The sequence below is a fragment of the Sinocyclocheilus grahami genome, unplaced genomic scaffold, assembly GCF_001515645.1.
Source record: "Sinocyclocheilus grahami isolate Dianchi unplaced genomic scaffold, SAMN03320097.WGS_v1.1 scaffold38.1, whole genome shotgun sequence".
Lineage (NCBI taxonomy): Eukaryota > Metazoa > Chordata > Actinopteri > Cypriniformes > Cyprinidae > Sinocyclocheilus > Sinocyclocheilus grahami.
Window position 1 is genome coordinate 2,318,612 of NW_015505217.1, and position 25,132 is coordinate 2,343,743.

At 37.7% G+C, this 25,132-nt stretch overlaps 1 protein-coding gene across 2 annotated transcripts; it reads right to left on the reverse strand.

Annotated features, from left to right (window-relative positions):
• Window positions 1-2,667: 2,667 nt before the first annotated feature.
• Window positions 2,668-22,889, reverse strand: LOC107581827 (DET1 homolog). Of its 2 annotated transcripts, XM_016267489.1 has the most exons (7): window positions 22,664-22,889; window positions 21,191-21,959; window positions 17,904-18,257; window positions 17,514-17,704; window positions 16,031-16,222; window positions 15,339-15,538; window positions 2,668-2,723 (listed from the first exon to the last, which is right to left on the reverse strand). In XM_016267489.1, exons 2-6 carry the CDS (start codon window positions 21,941-21,943, stop codon window positions 15,349-15,351), a joined length of 1,680 nt encoding a protein of 559 aa, XP_016122975.1. In that variant the 5' UTR covers window positions 21,944-21,959; window positions 22,664-22,889; the 3' UTR covers window positions 2,668-2,723; window positions 15,339-15,348. The 2 variants fall into 2 exon arrangements, with proteins under 2 accessions (XP_016122975.1, XP_016122974.1); XM_016267488.1 differs by lacking the exon at window positions 2,668-2,723 and having other exon boundaries at window positions 15,178-15,538.
• Between the last annotated feature and the right edge of the window lie 2,243 nt (window positions 22,890-25,132).

The following is a 25,132-nucleotide window of genomic DNA, read 5'->3' on the forward strand; positions in this document are numbered from 1 at the left end:
GATTACATGAGACACTATACATTCAGTAAGTCATAGTGTATCTTTCAACATGGATCGGATGTTTATTTCATGCTAATTACAATGCACTCCTGCTTAGCTTGAACCGTCACGCCACTAAAGAGCTCCAAAACTGTATTTATCGTTCTTAATTCTTAATGAAACTAACAGAATTTGAATGCTGAGACTTTGTCTTGTCTGTCAGCTCGTTGTCTGTGTCCTCTCTGCTCTGCGATGTTTTTCACTCGAAATTGAACGTATTCAATACGCAATTCCAGCGGCTGGAAACGGTCGAGACGAAGCGCCAATGAACTTCAGACGCGTCGCATCCTTGAGTTCGCGGGTAAAATAAACTCTTCTTTCAGTACTATTAAACAAAGAAAATTAAATGGTAGCATATTAATTATTGGGGTGGCCGATCAAATGTTAGGGGTGTCCAGTGCCACCTTGAACACCCCTCTGGCTCTGCCACTGCTTCCCACCCTTTACAACTTATTTATTTGTCTTTCTGCTTTGTCGTTCTTTCCTCCTTCTGGCCTTCCTTCATTTTTCTTTCCTTCCTCCTTGCTACTTCATCTGTCTTTCCTTCGCATTTGTCTTCCCACCCCTTGCAACTTATTTTCTGTCTTTCTGCTTTGTATTTCCTACTTCTGACCTTCCTTCCTTTTTCTTTCCTACTTGTTGTTTTCCTTACTTCCTATGTCTTTTTCTTTCTTCCGCTTTGCATTGTGTGTGTGTGTGTGTGTGTGTGTTTCTACTTGGCCTTCCCTTCCTCCTTCTTGCCTTCCTTTTTCTTTCCTTCCTACGTTTTGTTTCTTCCTTCCTTGTGCAATTGTTCTTACTGTCTTACTTCTTTCCTCTTTCCTTCCTGCTTTTTTGCTTCTCTTTTGTTTTTCTTCATTCTTTTTTTGTCTTGCTACTTTCTCTTTCCTCCTCCCCGTTTTCCTTACTTTTTTCTTCCCTGTGCAATTTTGTCCTCTTACTGTCTTTCATTCCTTGTTGCCTTCATTCCTTTTCTTTACTTCTTCCATCCTGCTTTTTGCTTTCCTTCCTACTTTATTCTTTCAAACATTCCATTCTTTCCTTCCTGCGTGTTTTCCTTCCTTCCCTATACTGTATTTTTTCTTCCTCCTTTATCTTTCTGCTCTTTCTTTCCTCCTTCTTGCCTTATTTCCTTTCTCTTTCCTTCCTATTTTCCCCTTGTTTTCCTTCCGTCCCTCATACTTTTGTCTTTTGGTCCTTCACTTGTGCATGCATCTTTCTTTCTTTTTCTTTGTATTGTTGACACCAGGTGTGGCACCTGAGAAGGAAATTAAGTCAGTCCTACACTCACTACAGCAGCCATGGGGCTCCCTGGACATGCACTAGCATGCAGACCTTCATTCTCAATTCACAGCCGGCTTGAAGCTCCCGTACAGCTTGACAAAATCCAAGGAACAGCAAGCCCTAGTCAAATATGTTTTGTCAATATTTAGGCTTGTTCCGCTTTTTTTCACCTCAACAAAAGTTTCATTTTATTGAGTGTCTTTGCAGGGTTTGCCGTCTCCTTGCAGGATTTCTGAACAATCGACCCTCGAGGTGCTCATAGAAAATGAACTGCAACTCTCAATCAATATTGGTCATATGAAGGGAAAGTCTTGCATGGATGATATTAAATGTTGACAAGAGTGTTCAAGACATGAGTTACAAATATTGTGCCAGCATTTGGGGATAAAAAGCCAAAATATGATGCAGAGATGGATTTCATCTGTCCAAACAGCCCTGTTGGTTTAAGATGTTGTTTGAGATGGGTAAATAAAACTCTCAGACAGCTTTGTACTACAGAAGTACCTCTGTATGCTTCAAAACTAGCAATATTCTCCCAGCAAAAGAAAAAAAAAAGAGTCTGAGTGTATGATGGTAAATTTCTGTCATTCTGCTCTGTTCACATTCTTTATTATTTCTATCTGACCAAACTCAGAGTGACATATAAATATAATATAAAAGCAATGAAGCCCATGCAAACAAATAGGTAAAACTTTATCACACTAAACATCACAACCCACATATTGTTATAATACCTTACCTCATGTGTATATATGCCAGTTCAATTGAAGCTTTATGTATCTGGAATACAAAACAAGAATTGAACCAGTGTTTTGCATATCCAAAACTATTTTTACAGGCATGTTGACTTAGCTCGACTCCAGTGTTTTTTATTTGTTTAGTTAGTTGTTCATCTATAAAAATGGAAGCACACAGAAGAAGCCGTCTGTGCTATTATCCCACTTAACCATGTTTCCAGCATTTCAAAAAAAATTATATCATCCGATTCATATGGGCTCATTAGCTCATGACCTTACGTGCATTTTCAAAGCAGGAACAATGAAGGTAACATTTTATAAGTGCTCTTCACTCTGCATACTCTAACAGAGAACTATCAAATTACCTTTATTTCTTGGAGCGCAGGTCCTGGTTAGCGTACCTGACACATGTTGCGGTGCGTTATTGGGGCAGTTACCTTTCAGACATGTGCTATGGTGTGAAAAGGGAAAGGTTAGGAGGTTTCATTCAGCAGTTAAAAATAGTGGACCCTCAGTAATGGGGGAATGATCATTTCCACCGTGCAGCAAGGTCTTCGATGGCTGCCGACAGCATTAAGGGCGAAGCAAGGATGTGAGACACTTCAGAAGAAGCTAATCAGGCACAATACGTCTCAGTGAAAAGGTTTTGGGTTTTGAAGAAGCCTGCAAATGGAAATGGAGAACAGGAGAATCTCTTTAGATACATCTAAACATATATACAGGGACCAAAACATGTTTTGTTAAGAGGCTGGCGAAGGTCCTATTAAGCTAAAGCGTATGTTCGTTAATCAGAAAGATGGATAGTAATGGCATACATAAAACATCTCTAAGAACAAAGCATTTGTTTTCACAAATCAAGTATGAATGACCTACTGAACATTCTTTTATATAAGCAAGAACCACCCAGTTTTAGGCGTAACAATCAAAGTTTAAGGAAAGCATACATCATTGACGTATTAATGTTTTAAATTATCTGCTATACATTCATTGAGTTGATGCTGAATGCAAATGAATGGTTTGGACCATAATATGGCTGAGAAATGCTAGTTTTGATGTATGCATCTCAATATGACTCTGTATAAATTACTTGTCTGTGACACATACATAAATTCACACCCAAAAGAGAGAACAGTGACACAACCTCCTTACGCACATGGGCCGTTTTTAAACTCCGTGCCCACTAAATGATCTCTGGAGAAGGATTTTGCTTTTTTTCCTAAGCTGCTGTTTCTCAGAAATGTTTTCAAGTTAACTAAACGTGCAGTGATAAATGTTTATAGCATGCTATTTATACTGAACAGTCCAATTAAATGAAGTCATTTGGGTTAATTTTCAAATATGTGACCCTGGACCACAAAACCAGTCATAAGGGTAATTTTTTTTCGAAATGGAGAGTTATACATCATCTGAAAGCTGAATAAATAAACTTTCCATTGATGTATGGTTTGTTAGGATAGGACAATATTTGGCCGATACACAACTATTTAAAAATCTGGAATCTGAGGGTGCAAAAAAATTATCAAAATATTGAGAAAATCGCCTTAAATTTGTCCAAATGAAGTTCTTAGCAATGCATATTACTAATAAAAAATGAAGTTTTATTATATTTACAGTAGGAAATTTACATGGTTTTTGGCATAAAAGAAAAATCTATAATTTTTATCCATACAATGTATTTTTGGCTAATGCTACAAATATACCCCAGCGACTTAAGACTGGTTTTGTGCTCCAGGTTTTGTGCATATTGTGAGTGAATGAAAAAGTACAGTACAGTGTTAAAGGTACACAACAGAGGGTTTCTTTTGGTCAGAAATGAATTTTTGAACCAATCCACTTAAAAAAAATCAGTGTTCAAATCCTTGTTTTTGCCTTACTGCATCACTACGGTAAGCCTAATGATTTAATTGGTTTGTTGTGATGGGACAAAGAGAGAAAAAGAGGAATAATAGAGAGAATCCTGCAGTGCACCCTTAAACACAATGTAGTTAGTTACATTCTTTTCCTGTTTTAAAGCAATAGTTCACTCAAATAATTAAAAAAGAAGCACAAAAGTATCAACAAAATGGCATTTACTCACCTTCATGTTGTTTCAAACCTGAATGAGTTTGTTCTCTCAAACAAAAAATGTAGATTTTTGAAAATATCCTTGCTTTTTTATTTTTTTTTAAGGAACCAGTTTATTTGTTCGTGAATAAATTCCACCAATTTTCTGCATGTTTCCATGTGCAGCATATAAGGATAACTCAATATAAAGATATATTTGCCATTATTTCACAGCACATATCAAAGCACATCTTTGTTCAGTTCACTCTGAAAACTTATAAATAAATAAATAAAATGAGACAAGGGCTATCATTCACTACTATGTATTTACATTTACATTTATCATTCGGCACATTGTACTTAAAATGAAAAAATACCTGCATGTAATTACATATGTAATTAATTTATGTAATTACATTTATAATTACACTGTTGACCCATCCCTTACACCTTAACCCACCCTTAAAAGGAAAGTTCACCCAAAAATGAAAATTACCCCATGATTAACTCACCCTCAAGCCATCCTAGGTGTATATGACTTTCTTCTTTCAGATGAATACAATCGGAGTTATATTTAAAAACTAACTGTTGTATGCCAGGTGGATGACGTAGGATGTCGGCGTAGTATTAGCTCCAGTGAGATTATGCTAGTCTCGCGAGAACCAGGGTTTGTTTACAGGAGCAAAGGAAGCAAAGTTTCCTTACTTTAGCAAAGGAAAACCAGTCTCCTCTTGGCTTATATCAAAATCCTCCAACATTTTTCTTTACAAATCCCCGTTTTGTACTTCTAATTCATGACCAGTGTTTTGTTTTGCTCTCTCCTCTGTGCTTCTGCATTCATCACGTCTCACCGGAGCTTACGCTACGCATACATCCTACGTCATCCGTCCAGAACACTTGTGCGTATGACAGTTAGATTACTGTTTATAACGTTTTAAACATGGATATTTTTCTTACAAATATGCATCGATTCACTACAGGAGGCCTTTATTCACCCTCTGTGAATAAAGGATCTGTGTGAGGCACTTTTAATTATGGATGGATGCGCTTTATTGGACTTCTTTTGGACTGTTGAAAAATAACACCCACCCACTGCCATTATTAAAAGCTTGGAAGAGCCAGGACGTTTTTAAATATAACTGATTGTATTAATTATGGATGGATGCACTTTATTGGACTTCTTTTGGACTGTTGAAAAATAACACCCACCCACTGCCATTATTAAAAGCTTGGAAGAGCCAGGACGTTTTTAAATATAACTGATTGTATTCGTCTGAAAGAAGAAAGTCCTAAACACCTAGGATGGCTTGAGGGTGAGTAAATGATGGGGTAATATTCATTTTTTGGGTGAACTATCCCTTTAAACCTACCCATACCACCAAACCTGTCCCAAACCTTACCTGTATCCCACCTCAATAGCAGCAGAAGTGTTTTGCAATACAATATGAACACAATAAGTACATTGTACTTATTTTATGTAACTACATAGTAGTTAAGGCCGCTAAAATAAAGTGGGACCGAGAAAAGCACCACAAATGAATCATAAGAGTCAGAACATTAGGATTTTTGGTCATTGCATGGCTTCAGAAGACTTCAAATATAGCACACAAGACATATGAACCACTTTTATAATGCTTGCATGCTGCTTTTTGTCATTCTGGAGCCCTAATTTGCATTCCTTCTACAGAAAGGATTATATTAAATAGTATTAGAGCTTTTTACATAATGTTCGCTCTCGAAAAAAGGTACAAAGCTATGGGGAAGGTACCATTTTGAACCTTATTTACCCCTAAAGGTTGCATATTAGTACATTAAAGGTACATATTTCGAAAGGGTTCCACCCTGATGATAGATTTGTACCTTTTTTTCTGAGAGTGTTGGAACAATTTTGAAATCAGCAGCATATATGTCAAGAATAAAGAACTATGCATTGATATTCAGATTTACTTTAAGTACATCATTTAGTGACTTCATACAGCAATAGCAGAGTTGTATAAGGTACAGTGGGCTACACGTTTAATTTCATCCAAGAGTAACTGCAGAATTAAATTAGGTGAATTATTGAACTAAACACGCTCGTTAGACTCATTGTCTCCTCTGAATGATGATGTGCACATCTCACTGGGGTGAAAATCAGTGTAGGTCCTCTCTATTGAATTACGCGATAACACACGATGCTACACCAGAGCAGGCCCTTTCCGTTTCATATTACACTGCTGTCTAACAGGTGGCCGGCAGCCCAGAATCGAGGTTGCGCCGAAATAAGTGTGATCTTGTAAGGTCAGGTGTGTCGACTCATTTTATTCTAACCCAAAAACACAAAGATTAAAATGTGGTCTAGTCTGCCAAAGGAATGCCAGAAGGGAGAGGCTGAATTCTTCTAATGAATACATACATTTGTTGCAGATTGTTACCCATTTTTTCCAGATTACATTGGGCACCTTGTTGCCAAGACAACAGCAATTAGCAAGAACTGGGTTACCAGGCAGACAGTGGCTACAACAAAGTACACATCGTAACCATAGTAACCAGGGTCAGGCCAGCAGTGCGGGCTTGTCTTCGCATCGCATGTGGTAGGAAATGTATGCTTTTCGGCCTTATATTCTCATAAAGATTGATAACTCGACATATATGCTGCAAACACTAACATATGGTCCATGACTTCCTCTCGTAATTAACCTCAGCTTAATGTTTTACCAAAACAACTGACTGACATGTGAATTTCTGTTGCTATTTGTACTGCTCACTCACCGTTAATTCAAACATTGACCTTATTTGAAACCTTTTACCCAGTTTGAAGCTAATAGATAAGCAACATTCTTTATTTACAGATAAAGATGGCCATTACTAAACATGCAAGCATCTCCTGACCGATATATCAATGATAATCTGATATATGTGTGTGTGTGTTTTTTAAAGTCATACATCCATAATTGGGGGGATGTGGGAAACGATATTTTTGTTCTGTTTATATTTATATTTACTTATTTCAAGTTCCCATTTATATATATATATATATATAAACTCACAATTGCCGTATATAAACTTGCGATTCTTTGAAGAAAACTGAATTTTCAGATATAAACTCAGAATTTCAAGATGTCAGATGAAAACTCACAATTCTGAGAAGTCTGAAATGTGAGATATAAACTCAAATTCAGCGGAGAAAAAAAGTCACGCTTGTTTCTGCCACAGAACAAACAAATAAGAGGTCATTACAACCTTTTATCTTACAATTCTGAGTGAGAAAATTCACAATTACCTTTTTTTATTTAGTGGTAGAAATAAGCTTCTATAAAAATGTCAGTAAAAATAGCAGTAAACCAGTAAGAAAGTGCTATACGTCATTAAGTGAGTTCATTCAATGAAGTATTTGTCAGACTGATTTGAAACCCATGAACTTGCGAGCCTGCTGAACAATTCAATAAAGGAACCGGCTCTTAATAGCCATTTGTTTATGAATTGGATTACGCTGGTTGCTCTGCACCTGTTTGATTTGCTAAAAGCGAGCAACTCCTAAGAGTCATTCATTCGTGAATTGCACTATACTGCTTGTGCTGTCTGTTTTTGTGCGCAGCCAGCAAGGACAGCTCAATAACAAAAATATGTTTCAATGTAAATTCATGGTACACAATCTTTTGTTCATTCTCATTCAGTTTGACCTGCCGACTCACATTCACAACTTGTTGCACAGTATTGGCCAACGCTGAAAGGCAGTGCAGGAAACACTCAATTTAATATAAAACTTGTGAGATTTTTGAGTGAGTTTTGAATGATTTATTAAAAGAATCAGTTGTTTTTTAATTGTGTAACACTGGTTGCACTGTATGATTTTTATACACTATAGAAAGAACTAGCTGTTAAGGATCATTCATTTGTGAATCAATTTACAATGTTTTCATCAAATTTTAATTACTGTTTTCATGTGCTGCCCCTAAACAACATAATATAAAGATGTTTTTGACACGCTTTCATGGTACACTTTTTTAAGCTAATTTTGTTCAGTTTGCACTGAAAACTTACACAACTAACTACACAATATAAATAGTGCAAAACTTTCAAGACAGAAAACATTTCAGAAACTTGTAGCTTTGTTCCATGATGGTTTTGCTGACTTTTTCAAACTAGTAACTGGAGTCTTTCAACTGATTAAAAGAACCATCTCACTGAAGTAATCGTCAATTTTGTATATCCCAAGGGTGATTTTTTTTTAAACAGGCCCTAAAATTTGGACTAAAAAAAACTTTGGTTACACTTTATTTTAAGGTGTCATCTTTACAGTGTAATTATACAGATAAGTACTGAGTAATACCAATTAACTACTTGTACTTACTATAGGGTTAGGGTTAGGATGAGGGTTTGGTTTAGGCTTAGTTGCATGTAATTATGCATAATTTATTATAATTATAAGAGTAGTATATTATTATAATAGTAAGTACATGTAACGTGTAACAAGGACACCGTAAAATAAAGTGTTACCAAAACTTTACACAAATATGATGATATGACTCAAACAACAGTTTTAGAGATGCATTCCTATGTTGGTGCTGCACTTCCTCAAGATGTTAACAGGATAGTTCACTCAAAAATGAAAATTCTGTCATTAATTACTCACCCTCACATCGTTCCAAACCAGTAAGACCTATGTTCAACACAAATTAAAATCTTTTTTGATGAAGTCCGAGAGCTTTCTGACCCTGCATAGACAGCAACACAACTGAAACACTCAAGGCCCAGAAAGCTAGAAAGGACATCATTAAAATAGTCCATGTGACATCAGTGGTTTAACCGTAATTTTATGAAGCTACGAGAATGCTTTTAGTGTGCAAAGAAAGCAAAAATAATGACTTTATTCAACCATTTCTTCTCTTCCATGTCTGAACTCAATGCATGTTCATATCAGTACCGTGACGCATGTGTGTGAATGCCTCTCTTTGTAAACAAGGCGCAGCGCCTCTATTTTAACAATGTCCTTACTACCTTTCTGGGCCTTGAATGTGGTAGTTGCATTGCGGTCTATGGAGGGTCAGAAAGCTCTCAGATTTCATCAAAAATATTTTAATTTGTGTTCCAAAGATAAACGAAGGTCTTACGGGTTTGGAACGACATGAGGGTGAGTAATTAATGAAAGAATTTTCATTTTTTGGGAGGACTATCCTTTTAAAGGCTCAAAACCTAAAATCTGTCATTAATATTTTAAATGGTTCAGCCCAGTGAATACACTGTATATTAAAAAATTAAAAAAATTTTTTGAGGTTGTAAATAAAGATCATTGGAGCACATTTTACATACTATTTCAGTATTTCCTCATTGAAAATTCCATGTAGAATTCAATATGTTACTTTCCACTACTTTGTAATTAATTGTGAATTTACTAGCAATTTCTGAGTGACAATTGTATCTACATCATTTTTTCTCAGTGTAATATGCATGTTTTCATATTTAGGTTAACTTAATAAGCAAACCACATTGTATTCATCGCTCTTTTTAGACAATAGGGGTCAGTATATTTTTTCCTCAAACCACACACACAGTACAAACCAGATCCCTCCCACTCTCATGCCCAGAAGCTTTCCCCAGGTGTCCAGAGGGCGTCAGAATGTGTTCAATTAGCTTGTGTAACCAGAGGCAGGGCGGACACTTAATCCCACAGCACCTGCTGCCTCTTCACAGGTTAACCCCAGTCAGCCATGTCACCGACCAAGGCAGGATATCACACGTTAGCCCAGCTCAGTGGCCCTGGATTTACTTGGCCATCTGATTGGACGTGATCTCCAAGCTGGCCGACCGGCAAGCAGCTGGACACCTAATTAGGCGGCCGAATAAACCCAGCTGAAGTTTTTCAGGTGACTCGCGGCCTCTCTGCATGCTAGGTTGCTGCCATTTGTGTAGACTTAATTAACACAAAATAAGTGCCTGATTACAAGTTTGAAGAGTCTATACTTATAAAAAGTGGAAAAGTGTTACAGGGCCATCAAACACTTGCCACCTGTGTCTTTTCGAGGGCTATGGGCACAGGCATAAAGGCACAAAGACAATCATAAAATTTATATAAAATTGAACAAAGACACATCATGTTATTATATAAAATTACATGTGTATATAAAAGAAAAGTTTTTGAATAGGCACATATCAAAAACACTGCTATTGGCCAAGAAAAATATACAGAAGTTGACCAATAGTGAGATATGTTGCCACAAAGTATGGAAACAAAAATGCAAACATAAAATATGAAATAACTGTTTTGGCCAACATTGTAATTAATAAAATCCATTAAAATGAAAACGCGTGACAACTTGCTCAGACCTCACATTTATGAAAAAATCAGTTCAAAATTTCAGTATATAAAAAAGTAGGGGTGTAAGAAAATATTGATTTTTTGTTTGGCGATACTGTATCGATTCTCAAAAACACAATATCGATATTTAAAAAAAAATATTCATGGCAGTTGTTTCGTTTTGAGTTTATATCTCGACCGCTAGATAGCAGTCTTCTTCTCTCTGAACTTAAACAGTGACGTGTGTGTTCCCACCTGCTCCTGCAAACATTCTAATATTGCATATAATGTTTTGCGTATCAGGGAGCCGCTATCAATGGGGAGTGTTTTTTGAGGTTGTAAATAAAGATCATTGGAGCACATTTTACATACTATTTCAGTATTTCCTCATTGAAAATTCCATGTAGAATTCAATATGTTACTTTCCACTACTTTGTAATTAATTGTGAATTTACTAGCAATTTCTGAGTGACAATTGTATCTACATCATTTTTTCTCAGTGTAATATGCATGTTTTCATATTTAGGTTAACTTAATAAGCAAACCACATTGTATTCATCGCTCTTTTTAGACAATAGGGGTCAGTATATTTTTTCCTCAAACCACACACACAGTACAAACCAGATCCCTCCCACTCTCATGCCCAGAAGCTTTCCCCAGGTGTCCAGAGGGCGTCAGAATGTGTTCAATTAGCTTGTGTAACCAGAGGCAGGGCGGACACTTAATCCCACAGCACCTGCTGCCTCTTCACAGGTTAACCCCAGTCAGCCATGTCACCGACCAAGGCAGGATATCACACGTTAGCCCAGCTCAGTGGCCCTGGATTTACTTGGCCATCTTATTGGACGTGATCTCCAAGCTGGCCGACCGGCAAGCAGCTGGACACCTAATTAGGCGGCCGAATAAACCCAGCTGAAGTTTTTCAGGTGACTCGCGGCCTCTCTGCATGCTAGGTTGCTGCCATTTGTGTAGACTTAATTAACACAAAATAAGTGCCTGATTACAAGTTTGAAGAGTCTATACTTATAAAAAGTGGAAAAGTGTTACAGGGCCATCAAACACTTGCCACCTGTGTCTTTTCGAGGGCTATGGGCACAGGCATAAAGGCACAAAGACAATCATAAAATTTATATAAAATTGAACAAAGACACATCATGTTATTATATAAAATTACATGTGTATATAAAAGAAAAGTTTTTGAATAGGCACATATCAAAAACACTGCTATTGGCCAAGAAAAATATACAGAAGTTGACCAATAGTGAGATATGTTGCCACAAAGTATGGAAACAAAAATGCAAACATAAAATATGAAATAACTGTTTTGGCCAACATTGTAATTAATAAAATCCATTAAAATGAAAACGCGTGACAACTTGCTCAGACCTCACATTTATGAAAAAATCAGTTCAAAATTTCAGTATATAAAAAAGTAGGGGTGTAAGAAAATATTGATTTTTTGTTTGGCGATACTGTATCGATTCTCAAAAACACAATATCGATATTTAAAAAAAAATATTCATGGCAGTTGTTTCGTTTTGAGTTTATATCTCGACCGCTAGATAGCAGTCTTCTTCTCTCTGAACTTAAACAGTGACGTGTGTGTTCCCACCTGCTCCTGCAAACATTCTAATATTGCATATAATGTTTTGCGTATCAGGGAGCCGCTATCAATGGGGAGTGTTTAAATCTCTTTTGAATGAGTGCTCACTTTCAATTTCGTGAGCATGCGCACTCTGTGTAAAGGCAGTGCATCTTACGATATAAAATATTTATCAATGAGCTCCAGATCTCGAGTAGATCTGTTTACTCCTGCAAGCACTTTTACCCCTTTACTCGTACTGCACAAAAAGTGGTTCAATAACGTTGAATGTTACAGGGACAGATTAATGCAAATGCAGATCCCACTGTGTTCTTGGTAAATATAAATATCATTTATATGCATACATTTATATTTATTATTCCTAAAATAAGAAATATCCCAATATATCGTTTTGCTTACAGTATCGCAAAATATCGTACCGCAACCCCTGTATCGTGATACGTATCATATCGCCAGATTATTGCCGATACACAGCCCTAAAAAAAAGTATCGTTTTTATAGTTGAGTCTTGTCTGAATTTTGTTTCACTTGTTTACCAAACCGCTATTTTAATTTATATGATTAATCTAGAAAATAAATTTAATTTTAAAAAGTCTTAATTGAATGACTTTGTAATAAAACAAAACAAACAAACAAAAAACATAACAGCTAATTTTAATTAGTGCAACTAATTGCAATTTAATTATCTTTAAAAAAAAAAAACAGGTCAAATGTATATCAAATATTTATGTATATAAAAGTGCATTTATTTTGTGCACTACCATTTAGCGGAGTCAACAGTTATATTGTTTCAAAGTGCATGTTAAAATTTTGTTGAACTGAATTTCTACCATTTTTTACCTAGACTATCAGTAAATTTAAATGAAAATAAATCCTAATCTTAATCCTAAACAGAAAACAAACTTGAAATCAGTAGTTCTCAAAGTCATTCAGAAGTGAGATCCATTTACAGTCATTAGACCTTTTAAAAACTGCAAAATACTTAAAATAACTCTAGACAACTCCAAATTAGACCAGAAGGGATTGTAATTGCATATCATAAAAGACTGTGACAAGTTACGAGGAGAATAACCCCTAGGGAGGTAGACAACCCACCTATGCAATGACCTCTGCAACTTTACATGCGGTTGAGTCGACCTATGCCGCTATAAAAGCCATGAAGCAAGCAGAAATGTCAAGATATTTTAAATGTTCCTTCTAATAAGTCACAAGTTTGGAGGGTAGCACAGATTTTCAATTGACGACACACAGATATCCCATGTTTTACAAAGCGCGCCCATGATGGATGGTTCGGGTTCAGTAACACCTTTTAAACCAGAGCGATGAAGACCGCAATGAAAGATGCACTGTCTCTGTCTAACAGCGCAGGCAGCCACAACAATGACAGCTATTAAAGCCTGTGACGAGGTCGGACTGAAAGAGCGTGGCATAACATCTCTGTCGGCACCAATTCTGTTGTGGTAAATGTTTTAGTTCTTCTCTCTCTTTATCTAATTAATTCTCTCATACCCGGAGCAGTGTGGATCATTTGTGATGGGGACAGGTCACCGCGACGCATAACAGAAACACAAAAGGAGGAAGAATGCGATGGAAAACGTTGAATAATGCAATCACAATTCACAACGTTTCACTTAATTTTCTCCTCAATCAAGTGTTCTGTACCTTTCACCTTTTACTCTCTCTCCCCTCTTTTTTTCCCATGCAACGTAAAACTGAACTGATTGCACAGGGAAATTATAACCCCGGTAAGATTTTTTTGTTCCATATCACGGCAGCACCATTACAGATGAATTAAATGAGAGAGAAGCCCTACAAAGCACAGTCGACACCCTCCCACTCCCGCCCACGCCGAACCCTAGGATCACACTTTTCAATCCAGTCCATGGTTAAAAGCATTCATTCCTGCGTTCAGGGGCCCCGCGCACAACCGCGCCTGGAGCACCTACAAGAACGCGGTCATCTTGCTGGACAGGGGAAATTTCTGTCAGTAACTAGCGGGATATCAGGGATTCGTATTCATAAAGCCTTGAGAGAATGATTACACTTACAGTAGTTGCACTTAGGGGTCCACTCAAAAAAAATGGCACACTGCGGAACCCCTGTATCGTGATACGTATCATATCGCCAGATTATTGCCAATACACAGCCCTAAAAAAAAAGTATAGTTTTTATAGTTGAGTCTTGTCTGAATTTTGTTTCACTTGTTTACCAAACCGCTATTTTAATTTATATGATTGATCTAGAAAATAAATTTAATTTTAAAAAGTCTTAATTGAATGACTTTGTAATAAAACAAAACAAACAAACAAAAAACATAACAGCTAATTTCAAGAACGCGGTCATCTTGCTGGACAGGGGAAATTTCTGTCAGTAACTAGCGGGATATCAGGGATTCGTATTCATAAAGCCTTGAGAGAATGATTACACTTACAGTAGTTGCACTTAGGGGTCCACTCAAAAAAAATGGCACACTGCGGAACTTCAAGAAAAGAAAGCTTTTAGACTGGTGGGGGGAGATTTGACATGCTCCTTTCCCACTGAGACGGGCGACTCCACATACGAGTCGTCTGCGATTTGCGCGTTCGATTTATTAGTTCTAATTGTATTTTGGCTTCATTATGAAGAGGGAAAAATCGTTCCCCTCCGTATGGAAGTTCACAAAAACACTGGTGTTTTAAAGCTGTCGCAATCTCCCGTATTGAAAATTGTCCTTCAATCAGCGATGAAGTGCTTGTTAAAACAGATGCATTTTCTTCAACCTCTGCTCTATCAACTGAACAATCGTATTCCCCCAGGGAAGACTCTCACTTAGTAAACTGGCTATAATGAATCAATTTCAGAATTAGTTTTTGTTGTTATTATTGTGGCATTAGTGTTGCTGTGGTGTGCTTCGAACCCACCTCCATTTTTTGGTTAATGCTGGTTGACTATGTGGGAGCTGGCTTGGTAATGGAAGCTGAACTATTTCATTAGGCTTTTGAGGGGAAAACTGCTAAAAGGGGGCATTAGCATATTCTATTTAAAAATGGCAGATGTCAAATGTGAACTGAGGATATCTTAATGTTCTGTCAGTTTAAACTATGCTGAAAAACGAAAACATCTGTTTTGACAATAATCTTTCACCTTCAACGAGAAAAGGCGGGACAACGGGTCAAACAATACTGTAATATAAATAAACCATTTTATTTTGCACATTGCAATTTAGTTAAAGAACAGAAAAGCTAAATATAAAAACATTTAGTGTAAATGCATAAAAGATCACATTTGTAATAAATAAAACCTTAATATAAAAAGGATGTATAAAAATAAAACAAACAGATTTCGTGAGTCTCTCAAAGCGCACGTCTCTACTCACACATGCGTTATCATACGCATCCATGGCGCATATGAAAGTTAACGACGTATTCGGCGTTGGTGCGCTGCACAGAGATGGCGAATGGCTCAAAGGGATGGAAGGTGAACGCGACCAGTCTCCTGACTGCATGGTTAATGGGTCTGCCCAGCAGGCCTGCCTGGATCTTAAATTTCAGCAACCCCGAGTCCCTCGCGTAGAACCTGCAGGAGGAGGGGAAAAAAAGCAGTGGCAGTTTATTACAAAGCCAACTTGCATGTCGACAGCAAGAAACCGGTGTGTTTTACAGCATAAGCGAACCGTTGTTTGGTACATCAGAGAAATATGGTAACATTTGTCAGGGAAATTTTTGAGAACTCTCAGGAAGTGTTTTAAAGATCGCCTGTCACGGCATGAAATTACACTTCAGTGTTTCAAGCTTTAACAAGGAAGTTGTTGCAGACCTCACGCTGGGCCTCATTTTTCACTATACAGAAAAAGTGGGCGTACATTCTGGCCTCTTCTGCAAATCACTGTCTTTGTCAACAATCTTTAAGACTGTCCATATGTCTATATTTAGGCTTGCATGAGAATAAAACTCAGGCATGCTCTAAAAGTAAAAAGAAAATACATAAATATTCCAATAAAGTCATTAATTGCACTAAAAATCCACTTCTGAACTGGTTAATAAAAGGGACTTTTAAACTCAGAGTTACCGTATGGGATGATCACCACAGGTCTTCGGCCGTTCCATGACTGACACCCACTTGTCGTCATAGCTGAAGAGAGAGAGGTCCAGATATGGGCTGCTGCTGTAGGACTGAGCACTGATGGGCAGCTGCCCGAGAAGCCTCCTGACCGCCTCTGTGTGCCCTCCGTATTTGGCATTCACAATGGTGTCTTTAAACCTGGGCACAAACAAACCGGTCCATATATAATGTGCAGGCTAAGTGACTCAAATGAATTAAACAAAATAACACCTATGAGTTTTTCCATGCAGTATTTACTAGGGATGCACGATATTATCGGAACATTATCGGAATCAGAATTTTCAAAAAAAATTTCAAAAAAATGCTGATATGCCTTGCCGGTAAGACAAATAGCTCTCATGTGCTCAGGGTGTGAAAGTGATAAGATCACGTCAGCAGTGTGGTCACTCTTGAAGCGAACGTTTGCCTAAATAATGATTAGATTCACTGTTTTGGATCACTGCATTTAATTTGAGAATGCGCATTCAGAATGACACAGAATGACACGAAACACGGTTTGTTCGAGAGTCAAGAGATTAATTTTATTAGTTATTTTCAAGGCTTCCAATGTACTTTAATTGAAAAAAAAGTTTATTACTTCTAACAAATACCAAAATTAAAATAATTTGTTTATAATTTCTGCGCAGGAGAGACTTGGTGTTGTTTCAAAGCAAAGGGAAATATATTTCGGTATCGGCATCGGCCAAAATGATTTAAGAAATATTGGCATATCGGATATCGGCAAAATCGAACATCATGCATCCCTCGTACCCAACACAAAAAAGAGAAAAGAAACCAAGAAACAACTGGTTAGGACAAAACCTTGGATTAAAATACAAGAGAGATCTTGTCATCTGGGTAGGGGGAGGGGAAAGAAAATGTATTTAGTTTGATAAATAATTCTATCAAATCATTTTATTTATATAAACACATGGGGGCAATTAATTTGTTCACAAAATATAAAAAATAAAAAATTTCTTCTTTAAAGAAATTTTATTCTTTCAGCAAGGATGCATTAAATGGATGAACAGTAAAAGTAAAAATAATAATCCCTAAAAAAATACTGGGGAAAAAGTATCTTGGTTTCTACAAAATATTAAGCAGCACATCTGTTTTCAACATTGATTATAATGAGAAATGTTTCTTGAGAAGTAAATCAGCATATTATTATGATTTCTGAATGAACATGTGACGTTTTTCAAAAAGTTTCAGAACCTTTAAGTTTGTTGCTTTTTTCCGAACCTGCATTTGTGAGGTCTACATAATTAGGGTTTTTAATATCAAAAGGTGTCTGCATGAGCAAGTTCCCACCCAATATGTAGAGCGCCACATTTACACCGAGTCATTGTTATAGCCTTTTGTGAGACAAAGTGAAACAGGCCTCCTCTCCTCTGGCTCGACCATCAATTTGTGGCTTGCGAATTGGCCTTGCTCGATATTTATATCTCACCTGCGCTGCACCTGACGGGCAAAGTTGTTGCTGGAAGCGGAGCAAGGGAACTGCACAGCCTCGCTGTGGAGCGTGGCGTTCCGGAAGAGGTCGCAGAAGTTTTCGAAAAGCTCCAGAAGTTTGTCTGAAGTATTCTCGAAAACCGCAATAACTTCGGTGGTTAGCATATTGTAAACCACGAAGAAAGAGGGCTAAAAATTAAGAGGAGAAGGTAGTTTACACAATATTTTACTTCTGATCCACTAACCATGGCACAACACAAATCTCACCTGTATAAAGTTTCACAACAAAACAATAACAAGTATCTTACACTACCAGAGATTAAGGGATGACGCCAGCAAGGGCTTATCTGATTGAATCTCTGGTTACTCCAGTGCTGGTGGTTTGTACCTGTGAGGGGTCGGTGACCCTCAGCGTGACCACGTCTTCACTGGTGTATTTTATGAACAGGTGATGTTCATCCAAGAGCTGCATCTTCCACATGCGCAGCTGTCTGAGCTGATCGAAGAACTGAAAGAACCGGCGTTTGGCCGTGGCGCTGCCGTCCTGCTCTGCTCTCCTCCACAGGTACACCAACAGACGGTGTTTTAAGGAGTTGATGGTTTTCTCCTTATACAGACGGGAGAAACCGGGATGGCCTTCAGCCTGGTCCTCAGAGTAAACAGCAGACAGTGTCAGCAGGTCATCCTCGTAACAAAAACGACCAATAGTGCGCACGTCAAGGAAGGTTCCTTCCGGTGTCACCTGGTCAGGAGGGACAATCGGAAATAAATTTAGTTCAATATTTTAGTAAGTTTAAAGGGGTCATATGATGCGATTCAAATTTTTCCTTTCTCTTTGGAGTGTTACAAGCTCTTGGTGCATAAAGAAGACCTGTATTCTGTAAAGTTGCAAAGACTAAAGTCTCAAATCCAAAGAGATATTCTTTATAAAAGTTATGAGTCAACCACGCCTATCTAAAACGGCTCGTTCTAACACGCCCCCACATGTCTACGGCACGATGTGGGAAGATTTGCATAATGTTCACGCAAAGAAAGAAGGTGCAACTTTTATTCTCGCTGTAGTATTGTTGTTGCCACCGCCGCCGCCGCCGCCATGTCGTGAAGGCGCTGTGTGTTTCTTTATGAAAGCGAAACTACTTTGTACTACTCGTCATGCCTGGAGCTGATCCGTGCTGGTCGCTGAGGAAATACATCAACTTCGCGCTGTGGATCGCCGGATTGGCTTTCACCGTGGACGAAGCGGAGTCCAGCTAGGGGTCGTCACATGTGGTTGCCGCAAGCCCGCCGGACGCGCCATTCTCAAGCCCACCCGCCTCTGCTCACTCAAGCCAGCCTCCACTCACTCTAGGTCTCCGGCCTCCGCTCACTCAAGGCCGTGGTGTGTGACGCTGTTTCGTTGTGAAAGCTAAACTACTTTGTTTGGCCTTCCAAAAGAGGACATGACTAGAAATCAGTGGTTAAGTTTTATTTACAACAAAGATATTATTATTATTATTATTATACGAATTCTACTAATAAGAACAATATAAAAACGCACTAAGGATTAATGAGCTACTGGATTCATGAATATTAATCAGGTTGTGTGCGTTCGCTCGAACTGATTAGCTGAAATCAAAACAGGGACGATAATAGGTGAGCGCCAGCCAATGAGATTGTCGTTTGCGCATTAGTTCCGCCTACTAGAGGAAAATCCGGCAGTTCTTAAAAGCTGAAGAACTCCAAAGGAACTCTGTGCAACAGTTATTGAGCCTTTCTTTTAACAGTTTTACATTTAAGTTACTGCACGTTAAAAACAATTGATAGTCTTTTCTACGCCGGTGTTTTGTTCTCTCAGATATCCGGTAGCAAGTAACAAAACAACATTAAACTCCGGGAAGAAGATAAAGTCATATAAAATCATAGACATGTATTTACAAATCAAGTATAATGGGAACACAGAATGATGTTGGAGAGAGCTTTACCGAGCTGACTGCTGTAACCGAACGTGACCAGGGTTTAAAGGCTGAACGAATGACTGACAGCCACAGCAGGACAAAAGAGAGTGTGTGAACTTTAATATAAGGACTTAAATATTCATATGTAGCTCACATTAAGCTATCGTATGGCTTCAGAAGTAACGCAGAATAATTCACACAATGGAAGAAAAAAAAAATCTCGGATTTGGATCGGTTCTCTCTGCCCGATACCCGATCCGAGAAAAATGGCACTATCGGAGCCAATACCCGATATGAATATCGGATCGGCGCATCCCTAGACTACAGTGCCAGCTGTTCTGACTCACAGACTGCAAGTACGTTTTCATATTTAAAGAATTTGCCACTGATGATTCAAACGCGAGTTTTGAGCAGTGTAGAGCAGCGCTTGTTGTTTGTAATTTCTCCGATCACAAATGCAGACATGGTTTTATGTTTACGCTGCGCGATGCAACGCGTAAAAAGACAGTATAAGTCATTATAATCAGTAATTATGTCCCCACTGGATGCTACAAATGCCTCGTTTATAATGGGTTTTCATGTTTTTGTCTCGTCGTTCCGGCCAGACAGGGCATCATAATATGGTAAGGGGCGTAACATTTCCGTCACACGCTTGAGGTATTCGGCCAATCACAACGCACTGGATATAGTGATAATCATAGCACACCTCGCTTTTCAGACCGATGAGCTTTGTAAAAATCTATGTGTTTCAGAAAGGCGAGGCACAGAGGAGAAACAATAATGTACAGTATGTGGAAAATAATGTGTTTTTTTTTACCTTAAACCGCATAAACACATTTCATTACACCAAATAAAGTTCTTTTTAGCAGCATCATATGAGCCCTTTAATTATGTCAATAATGTTTAAAGAATATGTCTAATATTTAAGAATCTATTTGATGTTTAGTGTTCCTAGAAAAAATAAATATTTCTCTATTTTAAGCATTGTTATTTATGTTTGAAATTTGAATAAATTATGGGTACAAAAGCAACATGTTTTGCAAAATAAACTAATTTTGAAAAACGATTGTCAATAACTTTTTAAAACATGTTTCATATTTTGTATAAGATAGATATATTTAAATATTTTAGATATATTCTATATATTTAATAATTTAACAAGAAAATATATTCCTCTTCTTTAATTTTTGCTACTTATATTTATGCACAAACTAGAAAAATGACAAAATAAATTTGCTTTGATTAAAAAAAATTGTCAATAATATTTTAAGATTACATTTTAAATTTAAATTTTTTTTTTGTACTTTGTATTTTAATTAAAACAAAACAAAGGTGTTTGGCATTTTTCCTATTTATATTTTCCCAAAACAGACAAATGACAAGAAATTCTGGGTATAAATTGGGTGATGGGACTGGAAAATGGCACAAGCTTGAGTCACCAACCTGAAAAACAATGTCTGACTGATTTAGTTTGATAAATGTTAATATTTTAAGAATATATTTTATGCATTTTAGATTTAAAATCTTTTTGGGCATTTCTGCTACCTTTTTTAAACAAGTTTGTTAATAATATTTAACAAAAGAAAAAAAGAAATTATTTTTCTTTCTTTTTTTTGGCTGTTTTGCAATTTGCATTTGTATGATTTGTACAGAACTGACAGGGATAGTAGGAATAAATAGAAATATAAATAAAATACAACATATAAGACGGAGTTCCGGGTAATTTGTCTTACACACTTACCTGAAAGACATGTATGGTCTGTTGCTGCACAGAAAGCACTGCCAGTATATTTCTGTACAGATACAGTCCCTGATTGTGTGACAGAATGATTTTGTCACATTTAAAAGTGCGTGTATCACACAGCCGGCCCGTGTGCAGGTCTATGATGTGCAGCGAGTAGTCCTCAAGAGGAGACCGTGGGTTCGGAGTCACAGATTCGTTGTTTCTGTACACCTCAAAAAAGTGTGGATGCGGTTCTTCAGGCAAGTAAGCAGCTGAGCCGACGATCACATAACGGCAGTCGTCAGTGAACAGACTGCACTCTCTATTCAAGTGCTCACCGTTGGAGGCCACGTTGGTGACGTGGAGAAGGGAAAAGAAGCGTTCAAAGAGTCTGCTTCTGATGTTGAGGGAGCGGAGGTCATTCCCATTGGCCAGCGTTTCTCCCTCCTGACCCTGAAGAAGATCTTCAGCTGCTTGGCATCCTTGGTACTCATAGATTTCCAAAGAAGTCTGATCAGAAGAAAACGCAATAAAGCATCGTCCGTCAGGGGAGAACTTACGCAGGAAGCAGGGCGGCTTCTCTACATTCACCACTGTGAAGTTGGGGAACATGTTCTGGTGGAAGCAACGCACACGGTACCAGTGTGCCCCGACTGGACCAGAGGAGATCCGACGCCTTTCTAGCCGGTGGACCACGTTCTGGTTTTGGATGCGTCTCGGCTTCAGAGTGGGGAAATCATCCTCTGATGTAGTGTTGTGATGAGAAGCCATAATAGCAGCTTTAACACTGCAAATGAGAAATTAAATAGTTAATAAATGCAAAGCAAATAGAGAAGATCTCTCTACAAAAATAAACAAATAGACAGGCAGGCAGTCATAAGAAAAGCTTTACCGATGCAAATTAGAAAATTAGTATTCAAGGTAATAAATGCAAAGCAGATAGAGCAGATCTCCATACAAAATTAGTTTAAATAATAATTTAAATAAATCAAAACAAAAAAAACAGGCAGGCAGCCATTATAAGAGCTTTACCACTGAAAATAAGGAATTAAAACATTATTAAAAGAGATCATTATAATAGCGTTAATATATTCAATGCAGATAGAGCAGATTTTTCTACAAAATGTATTTGATATAATATAAAAAAAAGGCAGGCAGCCATCATGAGCCATGATAACAGCTTTAACACTGCAAATGAGTAATTAAAACATCATTGAAAGAGATCATAATAATCAAGTGAATAAATGCAAAGCAGACTGAACCAAAATATTTGACATAATAATATATATAATACAAAAAACAAACAAATAAGCAGGCAGGCAGACAGGCACGTACATGCAGAAACAGACAGATATTTCTGCTTTGAAACTCCTTTGTTGCTTTTTTTGTTTTTATAGTTAAAAGTTAATAAGCTCGTTTAAAATAAATCTAATTAATACATCAGTATACAGACCAGAACACAAGCAGATGAATAAGTTATGCATAACTTACCTGTACGTCCATTGAAATACTTCTCATGATAACATTTACAGCTTTAGCTCTCTAAAAGAGCACAGGCATGGCCAAGACACAACCTACAGCCGTATACAATTAAACATACAAGCGAGAATCTTTGAAAAGGAGGAACGATGCGCTATAAAAGTTTATGTGGCAGTGTAAATAAGTTTAGAGCTCTGCTCGATGTCTAAACGCCGGAAGTAACTGGCATTCGGCGAGCTCTGCGTATGAACAGAGGACAAGAGGCGCAGAGAGTGTCAGAGCGCCCCCTTCAGCAGCGGAGAAACAGCGCAACTACACCTCTGTGCCTGTGGCAATAACGAAAGGGCGATTTGGGTTGATGAGATGTTCTGTCAAATTATTAAACCGTTGAAATCAGTCGTTTTGGACGAATATGTGAGCTCTGGGTATCCACGCTGCTAATCAGTTTGGTCTTCTGAGGATATTATTACTGTCATTGACAAAAGAGAAATTATTAAAGGGGTCCTATTATGCTTTTTCCCTTTTTCAACTTTAGTTAGTCTGTAATGTTGCTGTTGGAGCATAAAAAAGATCTGCAAAGTTACAAAGCTCAGAGTCCACTTCAAAAGGAGATATTTTATTTAACAGAAATCACTTTTCAAAAACTACAACGAACGACTCGTTTGGACTACAGCGCATATTTTCCAGGATTTGTGATATCACAAATATCGACGAATGGGACGAGACCTGATTGAGCTGCACTAGAGAAGGCAACGAGTGTTATCACTATGTCAGAGACACGCTAGCTTTCACAAGGCAGACGAACTTAGAGTGGTTACAATCATCCGGGTTTAAATCACGCTCAAATTGATTTGATTTTGACGCAATATTTACACTGAAGCTCGCAGCAGGCGGCTATGGTAAGGGGCGTAACATTTCCCGACCAGGCGCCGAATGGTGCCAATCACAACACACACTGGCCCAGCTAACCAATCACAGCACACACTAGCCCAGCTAACCAATCACAGCACATTTCGTATTTCAGAAGGCGGGCCTTCATTTGATACAGGAACTATTCGAGCAGTTATATGCCAGACTGGGGAGAGAGTTGTAATAATGTAAAATGTGTGAAAAATAATGTGTTTTTCGAACAACCTAGTATGAGAGCCTGTTCTAGTACACCCCCAAAACAAAATCAAGACTTTGTAAAAAACCATAATAGGACCCCTTTAAGGAAGAATTCCCTGCTTAAAAACAGTTTAAACCACACTAAACCAGATGGCCTCCCTGGTCTCCCAACATGGCCAGGCTGGTCTCTGAGACATTTTAGAATGGTTTTCGGCTCTTTTCAGTTGGTCACGCTGGGAAACTATCATGCTGACCAGCTTAACCAGCTAGTTTAAACCCACAAACCATTTTAGGCTGTTTATGGTGATTTTCAGAAGGGACATCCCAGATAGCATGCACATGTACGCCTGCAAGATGTCTGTTAAAAATCTCTTGATCTGGAAAGCATCTGCCGTGTATAAACATCTGACAGGCGTCTTTAAGATGTCAGTTTTACATGCATTTTAAATCATAAACATCTTAAAGACATCTAATAAACCTCTATTTGACATCTAATAGGAAACTTCCTATAGACGCAGATGAGCAAACACTCTAAAAAATACATCTTGCAGATGTAAATGCAGACATCAAATAGATGTCTCCGAGATGTACGTGTGCTATCAGGGATGGTATAGAAAATAATCAGAATTTATTTTTCAGAAATGTCTTGCTCAGGGTTGGGTTGGTGTGAGTGTTACAACACTGTTGAAAAACACTCTAAGCTGGTTTGCGGGACAAAAGTTGTCTAGAGCTACACTGTAAAAAAAAGTCGGTGACATTTACGGTAAAATACCGGCAGCTGTGGTTGCCAGAATTTCACCGTTAAAAATATGGTAGCAATATTTTAGGTTTTACAGACTTAACTTAAATTCACAATAAAAAAACGTATTTCATTAACTGATAATAAACAAACAATGTTAATAAACCAGCAAATTGAAGTACTAATATCTGTTTTGAACCATCGTAATACTGATAACCAGAGGCGGACAAAGTACTCAACTCCATTACTTGAGTGAAAGTACAGATACTGCTGGTCAAATATTACTCCATTACAAGTAAAAGTTGTAAAGACAGATTGTTACTTAAATAAAAGTACAGAAGTACTTGCTTTTAAAAGTACTTAAGTACCAAAAGTAAATTTTCTTTTTTATGTCAATGTACTGTTTTATTGTTGTACGTAATACTTGCAATACTTCTGAAGCAACTTAGAAAACATTACACCTACTGAATACACCGACTAGCTTGTAGTATATTTGGAATAAAGAGCTTTTAGAATGTTAAAAACCTATGGGTGGGGGGTGGGAAATTAACACCCCTACCCACCCGTATGGTAGTGATCTCACACAGCTCTGACAGTGTGTGCACACATCTATGTGTAACCATTCATCCACATTT